At 42.0% G+C, this 19,528-nt stretch overlaps 1 protein-coding gene across 1 annotated transcript in view; it reads left to right on the top strand.

Moving 5' to 3' along the window:
• Window positions 1-1,300: 1,300 nt before the first annotated feature.
• RHPN2 (rhophilin Rho GTPase binding protein 2) overlaps window positions 1,301-19,528 on the top strand; it is a 29,555-nt gene continuing 11,327 nt past the window's right edge. The window contains exons 1-5 of the mRNA XM_083870493.1: window positions 1,301-1,425; window positions 11,751-11,866; window positions 15,007-15,135; window positions 17,884-17,959; window positions 18,963-19,040. Of these exons, the coding sequence (XP_083726619.1) occupies window positions 1,357-1,425; window positions 11,751-11,866; window positions 15,007-15,135; window positions 17,884-17,959; window positions 18,963-19,040 (468 nt within the window). The 5' untranslated portion in view covers window positions 1,301-1,356. The remainder of the gene's footprint in view (window positions 1,426-11,750; window positions 11,867-15,006; window positions 15,136-17,883; window positions 17,960-18,962; window positions 19,041-19,528) is intronic.

Raw genomic sequence — 19,528 nt, 5'->3', positions numbered from 1 at the left:
GGTGAGACTGAGGAAAATCACAATGAACAAAATTCAGCTGCTTTCAAGACAGCAAATCTTTGGATCCCAATTTCTGAGTTGCTGACTCTAGATTCTTCCTTAAGTAGACACACAGTTTACCCATCCTGCCTGTAGAATCCTTTGGAGACCTCAGTATTTTTGAAGAACTGTTTCCATTAAGGATATAATTCCATGGATATTTTTTCCTTTGATAAAAAATATTCTCTCTTCAAATTTTTTTTTGCCTAACACAACTATGCCGTAATTCAAAGAAAGCTAAAAAAAGAGAAATAAGGCCAGGGTAAATGGGGAAGAAGGTAAGTTTGGTAATAATAGAAGTATTGCATCTTTCAAAGCTAAACGTGTGGCAAGCTCTGTAGGTTAGGCACGTCTAGGAATAGGAACCACTACTGGCAAATTCCTCACCCCAGTGTCCAGTAACATTTGTGAAGCTGGTCACGCCACAGAGTGTTCCAGACAGGGGGTCGGGCAGCACCAGCACCCGCAGCCCCCCGCAGTGTCGGTCCCACAGCGGTTTCCCGGAGCGGGGCCGGCCCTGCCCTTCCCCGAGGCACCGCCGCCCTGTGCAGGGGCCCGGGCCAGAGCAGCTGCAGCTCCCCGGGCCCCGGGCCCTCTCCCGGCTCCTGCCTTTACACACATCAGGGTGCGCGGAGGGGCCGGGGAGACACCGCTCCTGAGCCGTGCCGGCGGGCCCACACGCACCCCAAGGCGGTCGCTGCAGTGATAAGTGGCCGTGTGGGCCCCGGGACCAGCACGGCGAGCCCCGCTGCGGGCGGCACCCGCGGGCTTGGAGCAGCCCCTCGGAGGAACGAGCCTGCTCTGGGGACAGCCACCCGCGGGGAGCCTCGTCTCCCCAGTGCAGCCCCCGGGGAAAGCTGCGGCCCCAGGTGCGGGAGTGGCCGCTCCGGGTGGCCGCCCCCAGGGGCCGTCGCCGGGCTCGGCGGTGCGGGAGCGGTGCCTTGGGGGCGGGCAGCCAGGCTCCGGCACGGGGCAGGGGAGAGCGGCCGGGGGGCGAGGAGCAGGAGTGAGCCCCACCGCGCAGCGGGCTCCGCCCTCAGCCAGCCACGGCCGCCGCCATCTCCGCACGAGGGGCACCTCGGCCACCCCGCCACGGCTGCTACGGGCACGGAGCCCGGGGGTCGTGCAGGGACCTCGACAGGACCACTGGGCGGCGGAGGAGCGGCCGTGGGGCGGGGCAGCTCCTCCCCGCACCGCCGGAGGTGGGGCCGGGCGGTACTGTGGGGCAGCGGTGGCATTTCCGCAGGGTCGTGGCTGCGCGGCGGGCGGCTCGTCTCGTAGCAGCGGCGGAGGGACGGCTGGCCAGCCCGCCCGAAGATGACAGACGCCCTGCCGCCCCGCGGCTGCCAGGCGGCGGAGCCGGCGGGGGACGGCTACTTTCGGAAGGTGGGAAGCCTGGTGGCCAGCCCGGGGCGGGTGGGCTGCGTGCACCCTGGGCTGTGTGCTCGGGGCAGCGCCTCCCGAGGCCGGTTCGGGGCTGGGGGTCCCCTCTCCGTCGCTCACAGTCTGCCTTCTCCCGGCGGAGCGTCGTGGGCTCGGTCCTATGGCAGCCCAGGGTCTGGGGGGCGGGATGGGGACCTGCCCTGGCTGAGCGCGGCCCCCCCTGCCCCTGAGCTGGGCGGCACCCCGAGGGACAGGAGCCCTCGAAACTAACCAAAATGAGTCAAATTGCGCTTGTCGTCCTTCTTTTTGCTGTCTTTATTTACTCCCCCCCCCCCCCCCGCTCTCCTCTCTGTTTGCTGCTCCCCGCGTCTCTTGGCGCGCTCTCTAGTAAATTACCTTGTGTACCTGTAAGAAAGTTTACTGCAGTAAGGTAACGAAGTTAATAGATTCGTTAGGAAGTTCCTAATGAACATCTGCCCTAATTACTTTTCAGACTGACTGGGCGGCTTATGCCATCAGCTGCACCTGAGTTCTTTCTGCACAACAGTAATTATAGTTAAGTATTGCCTGTAATGCGGCCCCGTGGGGTCCTGTGAACTTCACTGGAGGTAAAGGGCAGTAAGTGCCGTTCTCAGAGAGCTTTGATTCGGCTTTCCCTTGCTGTTTTTAAGTTCTCAGCACCTGTAACTTCCGTCTATGGGTTTCAGGTCGAGGTGTAGGTACACGGGGGTTTTGGTGTAGATTCCGGATCCAAGACCATGAACTGTCTGGTCTGTGGAGGGGGTAAAAAGGTTGTTGCTGCTTACCTTTGCGCAAAAATAGCCCATTACACACTTCAGCAACCACCTGGATTATCTGGTAGGGAGGCACATATGCTTGGCTTTGTTGCCCTCTTTACAGGCTGTTTGATTTTTTTGCCACAGTATTTATCAAATATATAAGCCTGCAGGAGCTTAACAACATTTCCCTTTAGCAGAGGAACTGTTTCTAGCTGAAAAGAGCCAGGCTTTACCTATGCCAGCCAAGCTGCAAGGAATCACTGCCACCTTGTAAATAACTAGACAAACTGAAACGAAACTTGGAATAAATCTTGTCTGGCTTCCTCATTTGAGTAATCCTACTATAATATTTGGTGAGTAAATCACTGTTTTCTTCAGCAGGACTTTTAGTCTTTAGCAGTCTTTCCCAATCATGTAATGTGGCCAAATTGTAATTACTTCATTTACATAGCTATGTTTTCTACACTGTGGCAAGCTCATGCCTTGAGGCATGTTAGTTAAAAAGTTGACTTTTCATGAACTTAAGTTAAATAAATCATCTCTGCCACCTATTTGTTTTTACTGATAAGGGCAAACTGAAATTTAGTAGCCAAGTTGCTCCTCAGGTCATAAGAGTAGTAGATCTTCTACACTCAGACTTGCTAAATGACTGAGTTTATTTTAAATTAAGTTGTTGTATGCTACAGTTAAGGTCACTGAAACAGTATTAGATCAGTGTAAAGCCTATTAGACAAGGAATGAAGTTCTTCTCATATATGAAAATACTGTAAGATCAATTTAATACTTACTCATGAGCATCTTTCCAATTACTCACTGCTTTAAGACACAAGTAATAAAAAGTGGGAATCTGATAAATTCTCAGTGAGCCACATGTTGCAGTGAAACATTCTTCCCTCTGTTCCCTCAGATCCTGGAAAGGTTCAGCCAGCTCATGAGTGTCTTTATTAAAGTTATGAACTTCAGATTAGACTAGGTGCACAAAGCCTTTGGTCCCTAGAAGTAAGCAGGAAAATGATATACCTTATGTATATTATATGTTAGTTGAATGGTCTCAAAAGTCAGAGCTTTAATTCTGACTTAGAAATTGGAGGTGAAGGGGGAGGAAAAACAAAACACACATAAAAAATGCACCAAAACAATCTCACTCCTGGAATCTTTAACAGCTACAAGCTGTGAATCCAAGGAGATACTTTAAATGTGGTATCTGCATGTCCCTGTGAATGGAATACTTGGTATTTTTATGCGACTGAAATGAGTGACAGAGCTTTTGATGGCTGCCCGTGGGTCTTCTCCTCTGAGTTACCTTGGTATTGTTTTCTTCTTCCTTTCTAAATCACACTGTTTGTTTTCCTGGAAAGATTTAAGGGTCGTTTTACCCCTTTTGTTGGTGTAGAATCACATCAATGTCCAAGGATAGTCCTTGTGTTTTTAGGTCAAAAGATACTTATTTGACTTTTTAAATTCTGTAAGCTGTGTAGCAAAGCAAAACACTTGCTTTGCATCAGTCCTGCTCAAACATGGCTTCCAAGCACTACTTACACAGTGAAGTTGCCTCCCATACTTTCTAAGAATATTGTGCAGAATGAAATTTTATAATTGAGAAAAATTGGGCAATTCATACAGTATCCAATTATTTTAGACTCTGGATAATTTCTTTTGATGAGTAGATTACTATGGGAAGTGTGCTCAAAGTCTCTCTTGTTCTTTTGTGTATTATGCTTTTTGAAGTTTTTAATACAGCATACCAGAGAGCAGCCCTCAGTATCCCCAAGATGCAGTATGTAAAACAACTTACTTAGCTAACTTTTGTTCAGTGCCCTTTTTTTATTTTATTTTTTTAATGTAGGGAGGGGGCCCTGTAAAACTATGACTGGCCAGAAATGGGGAAACAAATGCACAGCCATGTTTCCTGCTTTGGCTTCTTTCTCACACTAAAAAGTGGCTCTGCCCTGTGAGTCTGAGATGTGATAGGTACCAGCAACTGAAATCCACTTGCACCCTTTCTCAGATTTACCCTCCCCATTCCCTTCCAGTGATGTCAGAGCTGCTCTGGATGAACCTTTCCCACTTTCCTGTCTTTTTCCATTATCTCCTTTCTCCCCATGGCAAAGACTTATCATTTATATATGCAAAATTAAAGTTTTCTTCAAACCTATAAGATACTTTGAGCTGGCTCAATGCTGGTGTGTTTTTTGTTGGTATTTTTTCTTTTTTAATAATCTAATTTTAAGGAAATTACCTGTTCAGGCACACAGGGTATGTATAACTCTATCACTGTTGCCCCTATTCAATTCCTCTTATATCTCCCCTCCAAAACAGCCCTCTTTAGCTGTTTGATGAGCTGCAACGAAACTCATGAGAAGAATTTTACTTTTAAAGGCAAAACATATAACAACAACAACAACAAAAAAATCCTTGCTGGTGTCCTGAAGACACTATGGTAAAATGGAAGAAGCACCTTACTTTCCATCAAAAAGAAGATGGAGCTTCTGCCTGTAACTTTTTAATTTCTGAGAAGATAATGTACCAGGAACTGGTTCTGCTGCTGTTCTGTTTGTCTTGGCGTAGTTCAGTGTACATTGCCAGGGCACACTGTACTTGTTCTCCCAGATGATGTGAATGCTCATGGACCATGAGCCTCATATCTTGACCTATTCTGTACAGAATCTCACATTCTTTCACTGTTACTGATAGCAATCTGGGAATCAACAATGCATATCCCACACATCCATCCAAATTCTGCCCCCAGTCTTTCTTCTCTATGAAAATAATGACAAAACTAATGATAAGAGCAAAGGACAATTTGTTTTAAAAGTAATGCAAAGTATTTAGACAGGAAGTACTTTTCAACAGACCAATAGTAATTAAAGCAGGTCTGTTTTCATGTGCAGTTTTACTTACACGAGATGCTTCTCCCAGCCATGGTTATTTTTTACACTTGCCATGGTTCTGTGACTTGCTTGGCCTTTCAAATGTGTTGTTTTTTTTCTTTTTTTTTTTTTTTTTTTTTTCTTTAGCATACCACCCCACTTAACTGGTAAGCTTTTGCAAAGTAAATATCCCTGAGACACATCAACATACAGAACTCAGGATATTTATGACCTAGTACCCATCTAGTCACAGGATCCAGTGCTTATGTGATGACCTATTAGTACGGCTATGCCTGCCTTATGTTTGTTTGGGGGTATTTTTTGTTTTTGTTGTTTAGTTTTTGATGGGTAGGAGCAGAACAAGGAAGAGGTACCTAGCAAATTCTTTCTACACTGTTTTTCCCACCTTGGCTTACTGCTTTGTAACACCTTACAGTGGCCATAACTTTTCAGATATCTCTCACCAGTCAGAAAGTTGCAATAAATGGTAAGAAAAAGCCATAGTTACTTTTCCAAAGTTAACATTTATGCAGCTCTCTAGGTATTGGCTCAACATGAAGCATCCCAGCTTCAATTTGGTTGTTCTGGATAGCAGTCCACTGTGCTACACAGAGGCAGAGCAGTAGAACAGCTAGCTTAATAAATCCTTAGATTCTGATCAGTTGAACAAAGATGCATAATTCTTTCCCCTCTCTTTAAGCTTTGCTTCCATCTGTGAGGCTAGATACTTATCATACAGACCAAGCTATTCAGAAAGAATGACTATATTAGTCCCCTCTGTCAGGGAAGAAGGCTTAAAAGCAGAAGCAAGCAGCTCCGTAAGTGAAGCACCAGCCTGACAATGATGATAGGCATGGTAACTACCTCATGAATCAGCACTTACCTAATTAATTCTGTGTGCTTCTCCTCTTTTTGGGCTTTTTTCTGCAGGGCTTCCCCCACCTGTTGTTAATGTATCAGTTTACCAACCTGCCACACCTGTCCTTCCACTGGGGTTTAGCTCATGGGGTTCTTCTTAAGTCATTAGTAGCCAGGCAACCATCAACATTAGCATTGACACAAGAGTATTTATTTAGGTATTTGCTCTCTTTCCACTTGTCTGGCAGGACAGAAACAACATAGCAATGATTCATAATCCTTGTCATCCAAAATCCACTTATTATATACAAATTCATAAAACCTAAAACAGAAAGTAGGCCTTCATGTGAAACTGAGAATCATCTGAAATGTGATGAGTCAAGAGACAGATGTCTCTGATGAAACAGGAATGTTGATTTTGCTTAGTGAGTGCTGTGACAAGATGGAGTTCATGTAGGAAATACATATTTGGAGTCTAATACAATAATTAGTTTTTTAACTTTATATTAGTCTTTGGGCCAGGCACTTAGACATGTAAAATACTTTGTTCGTGGAACAGGTAGACCAGGCTCTGGAAGACGAGATCTTCCCCACCTCTTTATTAAAACAAACAAAAACAACAACAACAAAACTCTCAGATAAAACTTGTGCTTCTGAAAGATTTTCAGTATACAGATACATTTTCAAAACTGAACTAGTAGTAACATCCACAAAGAAACATTAATTATAGTGCTGCAAGAAGGTAAGGAAATAACAATTTAGCAGGACTTGGGATCAGTTCTAGAAACACTGGTGTGAAATATGCCATTTGTTACGATTGCTATTGGAACCAAAGAAGTTGTGGGCACAAGTTCCATACGTTCTTGTTATTTAAGCATACATGTTTAAATACCCGGAGGATATGGCCATTTGTGTACACTGTTGGGCTTGACAAGCAGCACAGGCTGCCCTGGCTGGAAAGGACTGTTCTCCTTTAAGTAAGGAGGCACACCCAGTTTCAACTCTGTGTCACCTTCAGACAGTGTGGCTCATCTTAAAAGTTCAAACCACTACTTCATAAATCATATTTATGTTAATTTCAAATACCTACTGCCATTACTCATTGTTTGGCCAACAGTCATGAATTTTGCATTCATCATGACTGGATTGTGATGTGAACCATGTAGAAATGCTGTTTGGGAAAGGGAACTTCTATCTGGAGGAAGACAAAACTAAGCACTTGCATGGACCTCCTAAATAACTTTTTAGTATGTAGAATTTGTGCTTTATGCAAGGGGATGTCTTTCCCAGACTGTATTTCTTAGGGGTTTTTTCAGATTTTGGTTATTTTTGCTGTCCTCTATGCAGACTTCTACCCATCAGTTTTATGGCAGCTCGATTTCAATAAAGAGTTTGAGCTTACAAATGAACACAAATTAGCTGAGTGTTCTCATCCCCAGTGCAGATGTAAAAGACAACATTTTCCAAAAAGTAAAATATTAATTCCTTATAGGTTTTGTGAAGTTACTGGGAGCCATATGCTTGCAACAGGTGAGCGTCTCCTGAAAACAGACTGCTCTGTCCATAAGAAGCCTCTTGCCAAAATTGTCACACTTGCAGACACACTGGAGGTTATACAGATACTTTGATCTGTCAGTGCCTTTTCCTGTTAGGGCCCAGGGCTGGTTTTCCTTCCCACAGAGAATAGTGCCTGGGGACCTGAAATGCAGGCAAATACCTCTTACGCTTTTTCTCTTTGCAGAGTTTCAGATCACTGCAGTTTTCTACTCATTGTTCAGTGGGAGCTTGATCAAAAGGTTATTAAAATGAAGAGATCACTTCTACGAGGTTCATGGGCTTGGGAATCAGGCAGTTGATCTTCCTGAACAATTTCCCACAAGTGAAGCTGTAAAGAAGTTATTTGAATGATGTCATCAAACATGTCTGGCACACAGAAAGGACCAGGGAGTTCCGGGAGGAAGCTGCAGCTTTACAAAAAACCACAAAGGGCAGGGCAAGGATACATTTTAGAAGGATGCTTGAACTAAGTGGTCAAGAAAGAAGTTGGCAGGAAATACCTCTGCATAAATATGGAAATAACAGGTCTGAGATGATAATTAAATACTCAAAATGAATGTAAGAGGAAGAGGAAGTAATTGGTGAGGTTCAAGTGAAAAATGGCATGGATGGAATAGAAGGAGATAAAGCTTCGAATAGCAGTAGTAGAAAACACAATACAACACAAAATGAAGGAAAGGCAAAGTGGGGGAGAACAGCTGCATCCCAGAAAAAGAATCAGACTAGGACCAGAAAGCAACTTGTGGCTACAAGGCCACAAGTTAGACACGAAAGTGTGCCTTGCTTCTTTGTGTATAATTGTGTGTAGAGGAGCATAAAGGATTTTGGTAGTTAAAGGACTACTTCTAATCTGAAATGAATGAATGAATACATGTGTGTATTCCCTCCAGTAAAAAATTATTCTTCTGTGTGTGTCGTGGTTTGACCCTGGCCAAACACCAGGCACCCACAAAAGTCATTTGCTCACTCTCTCTTGCTCTCAGCTGGGCAGAGAAGAGGGGAAAAAAATAAAAATAAGGGCTCATCAGTTGAGATGAGGATGAGGACAAAACACTCTAAGGGCAAAACAGGTTCAAATTTAAAGGTATAAAGTAAATTTATTATTAACAGAGTTAGAGGAGGATGATGAGAAGTAAAACAAGCCTTTAAAACACCTTTTTTTTTCCCTGCAGCCCCTCCCTCCCTCCTTCCCACTGACAGAGCAGGGAGACAGGGCGTGGGAGTTTTGGTCAGTTCCTCACTCGAGATCATCTTCTGTTCGCTCAGGGAGAGGAATCTTTTCTCTGCTATGCCGGGGGGTCCCTCCCACGGGCAAACAGTCATCCCCAAACTGTTGTGGCGTGGGTCATTTGTCCACAGGGTGCAGTTCTCTAAAGATCGGCTCTCTAGTTTGGAAGCAAGGCTCCTCTGTGTCTCTGGAAGCAGGGCCCTCTCTCTATTGGGGTCTCCCACTGGATCACAGCTGGCTCTGGCATCCACCTGCTCTGGCCCACTTTTCCCACGGGCTGTGAGTGGATCTCTGCATCCCCTGTGGACTCCATGAATTACAAATTGTTTGTCTCACCAAGGTCCTCACCGTGGCTCGCAGAGGGAGCACCTCTGGCCCCTCTTTCTTTCCCACTGACCCGGTGCCGCCTCACCGGGTTGTTTTCCCTCACAGCCCTCACTTCTCCCTCTTCTCTGACTAGAAGAAAAACAGCTGCTTGTAGGTACCATTGCCAACGAGTTCCACTAATTTAGAGATTCTTACAGTATCCCACAGCACCGCGAGGTTGATTTAGTCAAGGTTCTGTATCAGAGAGCTGCTCTCCATGTTTCTGCTGTCGGCCAGGCGGCCCTGCCGGCCCTGCTCGGGCAGTGGCAGCCACCGTGGTGTGCTGGCTCTGCTTACCGCCTCTGCTCAAGCGGGGCCGGGAGGGAGAAGCCGCCTGCCCTGCCCCGCCCCGCCCCGCCCTGCCCCGCCCTGCCCTGCCCTGCCCCGCCTCGCCCTGCCCTGCCCTGCCCTGCCCTGCCCCGCCCTGCCCGGCCCTGCCCGGCCCTGCCCTGCCCGGCCCTGCCCCGCCCGGCCCCGCCCTGCCCGGCCCTGCCCCGCCCGGCCCTGCCCCGCCCGGCCCTGCCCGGCCCTGCCCTGCCCGGCCCCGCCCTGCCCGGCCCTGCCCCGCCCGGCCCTGCCCCGCCCGGCCCTGCCCGGCCCTGCCCCGCCCGGCCCTGCCCGGCCCTGCCCCGCCCGGCCCTGCCCCGCCCGGCCCTGCCCCGCCCGGCCCTGCCCGGCCCTGCCCTGCCCGGCCCCTTAGCTGGGCTGGCCCGGGGCGGCCGGGCAGGCAGGGCTCCGTGTGGGCTGTGCCGGGATGGCGGCGCCTCGACACCCCTGGGAAAAAAACCGTGTGTGCGCTGTTTGATTCTCTTCTTAAATGTTCTTTTTGTTCTTTCATCGCAGAGGCATTACCAGCCTCTCAGACTGGGCCAGCAGCGTGTCCGTCTTCAGAGCCATCAGAGATGGGCTCTGTCAGACACCGGGGAAGAAGCTTCCAGCGCTCCTCACAGAGGCCCCGTCTGTGGCTCTGCCCCTGCCCAAACACCGGGCAGGGCCGAATCCGCTGGTGCCGAGTTTGCTGTGGGAGCTTTCTCCGTGAGGGGAGCTGGGGGCTTGTGCTGGGGGTGATATTCCAATGCAGAAACATTTCTGCGTAGTTATTCAGTGTGGTGTGTTTTTTGAAGTTACGTGGCAAGTGGTGCTTCTGAAGATGTTTGCACAAGCTCCCTGTCATTTTACCTATTTATTACAAACTTTTCAAACTAGAGATGTAAAATTAACATTATTGGGCTATATGCCTTCTCAATTGAACTACAATAATCTGGTTTGATCAGCTCATTTCTCTGTTGTCAAGTCAAATTGCTTTCACTTGGCAACAAAAACAAGAAGTGAACTTCAAATACGTGATCAGAATTTCATATTGTATTTAAATGCTCACTTTTGTTTTGCTGGCATGTCATTGCTTGATCACTCAAAATTAGAGCTTATTAATAGACTTTTAGATGGCTCTTATAACAAAATCAAATTTTTCTAGTCAAAACTAAGAGAGTGAAGTCCAAAATAGTGCATAATTTAGTGGCTGGAGTAGTTGAAAGGAGACTTAGGGAGGTCTGAGCCTCCTTCTTGTGTGGACAATACAGTAGGACTCTGATAAGCTTTGTAGTGATACCCAGTGAGGCCACTCAAAAGGACATTCTTCATTTAAGTGTAGGCTTTAAAACAGTGATTTTATTTGCTTCAGAATTATTAGTTAAGGCTGAAAGGATGTGCTGGTGGACTCTGAGTATTAAGATTCAAATGCATTTGGTACTTTTTAAAAAAAGAGTGGCAGGGGAAAAGAATAAATTGTGGAAGGGCAATTTATGACATATTTTAAAAAGGTGTTAAAATTGTGTTTCCCTTAAACAAAAGAAAGACAAACATGCAAACATCTGTAGCAGTTTTAGCTTATCAGTGTTCAGAATACAATGGCTCAGTCCTGCTCAAACATAGGATTCAGCAATTTGAGTCTTGTTTAAGGTATGCACATATATGGGGGCATTCTTGTGGGTTCCAGATTTCACATTTTACTTTCAAAGAGCTTAATTTGATAAGAGTCTGAAGGTAATTTTTACCCTGTTAAGCTGTGTTTTGGTAAATTTGAGATGTGAAGAGAGGAGCTAGGGAAGGAGGGATAGGAATTGTACTGAAGGTCTGAGCCACCAGAAGGAAAGGTCAGAGATCCTAACACTGGGAGCAGGTTTTTGAGCCCCAAACCTTGAGCACCATAGTTGTTTTGGACACAGTTGTATTTCAAGGCTGCATATATCCCAGTATGGAACTCTGATATTTTGCAAGGATTAAGCAGAAGATTTGATGGGAGTTGCTGTCTTGCCAGGTACTGTTTTCATAAAATCCTAGAAACTGAATAACATTCTGTTAAATTTGGTTGCATTTGCAAGATACCTTGAAAATATTTTTAGGGGAGAGGAGAATGGTTCACAGGTGCACTTGAGATTTATAACAAGTATGTTCTGTCTGGATTTTGATGTTATGGTCATGGTCTCTTTTGTTTTTAATGACCAACTTTGAGACAAGAAATACTGTCGCTGATGTCAGATCATCATTGATGTCAAGGTAGCTAATCTGTGTTCCTACAGAACCTATGGTATTAAAGTTCATTTAAATTCAGTGTTAGTCCCTCTTAAGTTTTTTCTAACATCAACAAAAAACTTGTTCTCTTAATTCTAGGGATGTAATCCTCTTGCTGAGACTGGAAGAAGCAAACTGCAAAACCAAAGAGCTGTTCTAAACCAGCAGATCTTAAAAGCAGTGAGAATGAGAGCTGGTGCTGAAAATCTTTTAAGGTATTTGTCATAGTTTCTTAGTATTCTTGTCCAAGCAACAGTTGTTTCATTTTCTTTTAATTTTATAGAAGTCTCTTAGCTATTGTATTTTCTTCTTTTTTCCCCCAAACATGCTGCATCTCTTACTGTAGAATGATTCGTGAATCTCCTTGAATTTTTTTCAAGCTATAGCTCTACAGAGTCATTACTTGCTTTCAAGTGCATTTTCAGTAGTGCCATGTTGTAGTAAATGAGCTGAATGTTAGACTTTCTTAGGTTATTCTCTTTGTTCAGCTTTACTGCTAATGGTAATGGCAAGTCAACCCTGCTGAATATTGTCATGAGTCTCTTTTACTCCTCAAGCAAATCAAGTAAAGGTATTGCCACTATGCTGTTGGGTTCTGTGCTGCATAGTAGAAAGGACTGTCTGTTGCCTTCTTTACTCCATGCAGTAATGATGCAGGAGTAGCAGGGTAGCACACATGTACTTAGAGCTGGGTTTTCACCAGTTGCCACCAAATTCTCCTACAGCTTGAGGTAACTTCATCTATTATATTTTTTAGGATATGTTTTAATATGTGGCTGTCCCCATAGGAGTAATACCTGTCTTAAGGCTGGTACATCCTGTGATTAACTGTTTGGCAAACAGCCTGGAGATTTCTAATCTTACACAGAATAACTGAAAATTATCCCTATTCTCATCTGCAGTAGTTTCCAGTAGTGTCTTTTTTATCTGCAACTGGAACAACAATAGGTCTTCAAACCCAAAATCTAGTAAATATACTTTAAGAAGTGAAAATGCTTGGATAAATTGAATTTTCTTAAACTCGTCATTAATCAGTAGATTGCCTGTTGTCTGTTACTTGCTTTTATCTTCACTCTTGCAAAAGATGTGAGAGGTTGAAAACTTGGGTAATTTTAGCCTCTGTGACTGACTTAACTTTGCTTTGTTTTCTGGTAATTGACTTATGGAGTGAGACTTAGAATTTTACTACTTTTTGTATGGTTAGGAAAATTGGTATACCTGGTTTTGCAATGGAATGCTTCATTCAGTTAATGTTTCTGCTTGTTGATTCATGAGTACATTGGAAGGGCTGAAGAGATGAGTAATATCTAATGTGGAAACTGGTAACATTTAACCTAGATATCCTAAAGTTCAGTTTCTGATGCCAGTGTTAACTGCTGAAATACTGAAGTTGTTATTTACAGAAGTGGGAACTAAATCTACTTATGAGTAAAGGAACAGATTTATTTTTAAGATTTTAGAAATCTAGAATGAATTTACACCTGTTGAACTATTAAAACTTGCTCATTCTTTGAAAAGCAATTTTAGAAGTAACCTGACCACTAGATAGTTCACATGACTAGTTGCATCCACAGTCTCCTAAAGAAAAATGTAAACAAGCTTTATCTTTGCGGATTCAATTTGAATTTCATCAAGTTCTAACAGAAACAAACCAATTGCTGCCCACGAGAAGCCTCCTGGAGTAGGATTTGAGAAAAAACTGAAAATGCATGTTTCTTTACTTTTGGCTGAAAGTCAAAGCTAGGCTTGAAGCACACGATCCATATAGTGCAAAGACTTTTGTTCTTAGAATTTCTAAAACTCACCCTCTCCTTTTTATTGTCTTTTGCTCTGGAAGTTGAGTTTAAAATTAAATTCAGTGTAGAGTTATGTGATTCTTGACAATATCACATTGCCTCTGTAGCTGTGTTTTGCTGGTTGTTACTAAAAAGGATGTCTACAGTGTAAAAAACATGAAAAGGTAATAACATCAATTCAAATCAAATTGAGATGGATGTTCATAGTAATAGAGCAAATAGGGAGCTCAGTCTGGATGGAAATTTGGGGTTTCTGGAAAAGATATTAGAATCCCTCCTGTGGAGGATGGTAAGCTAGACCAAACGTGGAGCCTTAATATATCATAATTAAAGTGCTTGTAGCATCAAAACTTGCCCATTTATCTCGTGGTGCTGCCTTTATCAAGGAAGATCCACCCCACCATATGTTTGTATCCAGTTTGGCTTATGAAGGCAACAGATGTTACCATTGCTTGATTGAAGCAATCCATGTATTCAGTAAAGTACAGCATAGAAAAATCACAGGTAACTAATTTATAATATGAAAAGCAAACTTAGAATTTTAGTCTTGGAGTAATTAGTTCTTCATCAAGGTGCTCCATAAAACTAGAGAACTGCTGTAAGTGGAGCCTAGATTAATGAGATGGTTGTTCATAAATATTTATGAAGGTGAATTTTGTCATAAAATAAAGGTAAATGTAAAATGCTGCAAATTTAAGTTCGTTATTATCTTCAGATTCAAACTCTAATATAAGGGTACAATATCTTAAGCATGGATATCTTTTATCTTAAACTCCTACCTGTGGATTTATAGATACAGATGATTTAAGTATCTTGAAAAGAGTAATATTCTTATAAAATTTGTGTGGAGGATCAGGTTAGAAATTGTGATAAAAATACACAAGTAAGTAATCACAGAGCAATGCTCAGGGGGTGTTAAATACCAGCATCCATTGTACTTGCAGTTCAAAGTGTTGCCATATAAATACAGAAATGGCAAAGGAAACAAGCAAACAAAATCATATTTACATCCAACAAGATCAAGTTATAGAGAAAAATGTCTTGCATTGAAAATATGTGGTTGAAAGTATTTCTGTAATAACTTTTGGGGGAAAGTTATTTTCTTTTATTCTTAAGATCAGAAGTCTCAACAGATCTTTATTCAATTTATAAGGTGGGGAAGTCTCTGTTGAAGAATGTCTCCTGACTAGTTCCGCCCATCTATCTTCTTTGATGAAAAAAAACCACATAATCTGAAAATAGGATAGTGATTCTGTTTAAGATGCTTTAGTTTTGTTGATTAATGTATCTGAAAATAAGCTTGACCCTTAATCATACAGGAAGATTTGGCATATAGGAAATATTTTGTTGCTGCATGCTATTATCTGGAAACTATCCCAGGCACTCTCTTGACAGTAAAACCTAATAAATTCTGAAACATGAGGTCTTGTATCATCTCTTAAGGAGATAAAAAGAAATCTTAAAAATGCTGAGAATGCTTGCATTGAAGGTTGAAGGGGATCAACATGCTTGTAGAGAACCTTTTCCTCAGCAATAAAAAAATTGATATGTCTCTGCAGAGCAACCACCAACAACAAAGTACGAGAGCAGGTACTACTGGAACTGAGTTTTGTAAACTCAGACCTGCAGATCTTAAAAGAAGAATTGGAAGGACTTAATATCTCAGTAGAAGTTTATCAAAATGCAGAGTAAGTATAAAGCTAAGTTATTCAATTATTAACAAATCTTCTGTTTACCCTTGAAAACAAAATTGTTTCTAGGTGAGTGTGAATGTTGGACACTAATCACATGAAGGAACAGAGAGCTTGATGGGAAGAGAACGTACTTGATAGTACATTTGTTGACTAAGGGCTAGTCTGCATATTTGTCCTTCTCTTGGGAAATGTATGTGCCACTAGACCTTGGGTATGAAGTTCCTTTGAAGAGAAGAGTATTGTGAGGATTGAAGGCTCTTGGGGCTGTACTGCAAACAGGTGGCCCTTAGCAGAATTTCCAGAACTGGAATGGCTGATTGGCTCAGTGCATTCTGGAGTGAACAAACTTGGCAATACAGTAATATCTCTTCTCAAATGTGCTCAACAGTCCTCTCTTTAGCTGGAGAGCAGAAACACAATGCTGATTTGCTGTTTAGAGCTGACTAGGTAATCTTGAATGTGTGCCCTTCAGTGACAGCCACAAATTCCTTGGCTAAAGCAGAGGAACTTTTAGAAGATGAAGTTGGATTTTTTCCAAGATATTTTTCTCTACTTTGAAAAGCACACTAATTTATAAATTGCAATGGATTCCTCAAAGATAAAACTTCAAAGTTAAGGAGTATTCATGGCCTGCATACTGAAATGATTTCTGTATCAGTTATATGTCTTGTTGCTCCTAAAACTAAATATTTACTATTTGATTAACAGCAGCTCAAGGTACAAATTCAAATGCTTCATGTGATGGGGGTATAATTTTGGGTCTCTCTTAGCACTGCTCTCAGTTAGGTGTTAAACTTCCAGGTGGATTACAAGGAGTCCTTAACATAAAAGGATGAAGCACATTTCCAGAGAGGTAGCTTCCAACTGAATGACTTGATGCAAAACACCTATACTGTAGTTTTCTCAAACACCAACTTGTGCTAAACTTCTTATCCTCTACCCCCATGGCAAACTTGGACAACTGTTTGATGTGAAAATATTTTGGGCGTTTTTTGGCTGGTCTTTTTTTTTTTTTTTTTTTTTTTTTTTTTTTTTTTTTTTTTTGAGATTTGGGTTTCTTGTTCAAGATTTTATTGGTCTTCATAGATACATGTGAGCACAGAGGGCAGTTATGGCTCTGGAAATGAGAGCAGGGCTCCGCAAGTACTATTTCTTGTTCTAGCGAAAGACTATTAAAAATATTTGGATTCTTACTGAAGGATGAGCAGTAGGTCAGGCCCCAAGGCAGGCAGAAGCCTTGAGGCTGGACAGCAGTATGCTTGTTATTCTCTCCTGATCCTACCTTCCCAATCTATTTTGAATGGTGTTTTGCCTTTCTTAGCTTTTCATTCTAAGCTCTAAATGCTTTTTATGTTTCATCAGCGAAAACAATTAATTTCCCTGTAGCCTTTAACAGCAGCTAGCTATTAATAGTTGCTCTCTGACTATTGTGCACACAGTTGTCAACATAAGGTCACACCCATGGTTTACTGGATTAGTCTGTATTGTGTCAGAACAGTCTGAAGGGTTGGCCCTCCCAGGACTTGCACACTGGATTGAGAAGCATGATGCTATTTCTAGTCAGTTCTGGAAATCAAGGATCACCTCCCTAACTGTTCAATACTCTCATGACGTTGGCTCCATGGGTGTGGCACCTTTGCTGTGGAAAAAAATTCACTTTCTTTGAATGACCAATGCTGATATCTACAGGGGCTGTGGATGGTATTAGAATGGAATAAATTACCAAGTTAGGATTTCTTTTCTGTGTGTCTCACTTCCTTTTCAGGAAAAAAATCTTTATATAGTCTGTAGTAGAAGTGTTGAGGTTTTTTCTAAAAGCCTCATCAAAAATCACATCAAAACACTTGAAATGGTGTTTTGGCTCTGTATCCTGGAAGTACTTTTCAAGCTAACAGAGCCACTTTCTGGATCACTAAGGACTCTTCCTTTGCTTAGGAAGCTGTATTCCTACTGCCACCCTCTCAAGATGGAATTTTCACCAGTAAGAAAGCTGGTTTTGCTGACAAGACCATAAATGAATGTGGGATTTTGTAGTTAGTTGGTAATGGAATGCTTTAAACAATGATTAGACAGTCAAAAAGTTGTTTTCAGGAAAAATGAAACTATTAGATGAACTTTATAATTGCTTGATAGTGATCTGTTAAATCTACACAACAAATTATGTATCTGGAAACAATTTTGGTCTTTTTTAAAGTCAGTTCTCATCCTTCTTGCCCTTTGATATTCTAGGATTGACTTGTCCAGAGGTTCACATCTCTCATTTTCTAGAAACTAAGAAGTACTTGGACTTCCTACTGCTACACCCTTCACTGTGAAAGCTGGAATAGTTTGGCCCTGCTTCTCCCTGTGTTACACACACAACTACTACGTCCAAAACCATTGGTAGCATATAAAGTACTGATTATAGCTACTGATACTTACCAGGCTCTTAATTGTGGCAGATCATCTAGCAGCTGTGGAGCTAAACTGCAGTAAGGCAGCCTTTGAGAGTCTCCTTTTCTTTGCCTGAAGGAAAAAGAGGCTTAAATGGAAAAAAAAAAAAAGTGCAGGCAAGTAGATTTCTTCACTCTCTCCTTGAGAAGTACAGGCCTTTAGGCAGATTTTCTTGTACAGGAAGGAACCGTATACTTCTCTCTTTACCCCACCAGTGTATGAACTTCCTGTCATCAAATAAAATAAAATAAAATTAGAAGAGAAGCAGAAAAGAAATTCTGAGTCTTTTTGCTTTTTTTTTTTCCATAGAGAGACCTTCAGTATTCCCCTGGTACCCCTTGGCCTAAAGGAAACCAAAGATGTAGACTTTACACTCCCCCTCAAGGTAAATTTTACATACACATTTCAGAATGAATAATTAACAGAAATAACTTCCATTTCAGATTTGTTTAAAGAAACAGAAGTAATTTAAGTACAAATTATTTTTTGTTTTGCCCTAAAATTAAGATCACGATGTGTTAAAAATTAACTACCAATTATTTGGGTCATTGCTCCTACCTAATTAGGACAACAAATCCAAAACTGTTAAAGAAATTCCACTTTAAAGACAGAGTTAAACCAAAGAATAAAAATTCATTCCATGGTTTTGTTTCTAATAAGAGTATTGATTACTGATATAAGTGTGAAAGCAAGTGGTAATGGAGATTTTACTCAGCATAATGCAGTGATACACCACCTTACACTAACCAAGACAGCTCAGTTGGGAAGCAGTGTTGCGGCATTAACACTGCTTGTTTGTTGACTAATATACTTGGCTGGCTGCTTGAGCCATCCTCTATTTTCTGAACTTCTGTGTATTGTGCAATATAGATTTTTATCTCATGGTAAACCATCTTGTATCACTGTAGCATTTGTCTCTATTTTTACTTCTGTGGGTTAAATTCCATGGTCAAATCATGATACCACTTCATGTCATTGCAGCTTTGTTATTTTAAGTGGAATTGCCCCAGCATAGCTCACAAAAAGTTGGCAATCTCTTCCTGTTTTTTTCTCTTTTATGGTCACTTGATCCCCGTGTCATTTTAGATAACAGGGTTTGTTTGTCCCTTTCAAATCCACTAAGTGTTGTTGTTTTAAAACCAATTGGAGCTAATGTAGCAGATGTTTGGTTTCTTTACGTCACAGTGAAATTTGTCTAAGATACCAAATCATAATTCTGCTGTCTTATTGTAGTCTCATTGCTGTATATTACTGTGCTATTGACTGAAAGGGAGTAGGCGCTGTTCAAATCACAACTGAATCAATTTCATACTGTTTGTAACTGCAGAAAAAATAGTTTAGGATAATTCTAGATGTTCCAATTTTTTATCTTTTTTGTCTTTTTTTAGGACTTTATTCTGGAACATTATAGTCAGGACAGTTCAGAGTATGAAGATGAAATAGCAGATCTCATGGATTTGAGACAAGTAAGTTCAAGTATGGTATACTATGAAGTCTGTTAATATACAGTTGTAAATAACACTTGTATGGAATCAAAATATGACATTTTTAGTTAGAACTTACTTATTGACTTAATTTCTGAGACATGGTGCATGAATCTCCACCGTCCAAGAGCTTTACAGTCTGAGTAAAGAAAAAGTGAAGAAACAGATGAAGTTATGCAAAATGATTGAGCTATTGATCTAACTTTGTAAATTTTGTTTATCCAAGAGTTGTTTCGCTTACTGTTTTTTATTTTAAAGCATTTTAAATGTAGCAGGGAGAGCGTTGAAGTGGAATAATCTGGCAAAATATTGTAGAATGGTGGGTATTTCTAACTGTTGTTTGTTTTCTGTACTATGCTAGAAACAAGCCTTCTCTGTAGCTTTCATAAAATACCTATAATCTTTATTTAATTACTTTGAGACTTGCCAAACAGATTCTGTTTGCTTTTTTAAAGGTTATGTGCTACTTG

The sequence above is a fragment of the Zosterops lateralis genome (genome assembly GCF_965231275.1).
Source record: "Zosterops lateralis genome assembly, chromosome: 12".
Taxonomy (NCBI): domain Eukaryota; kingdom Metazoa; phylum Chordata; class Aves; order Passeriformes; family Zosteropidae; genus Zosterops; species Zosterops lateralis.
This window is presented reverse-complemented; position numbering and strand designations above follow the sequence as displayed.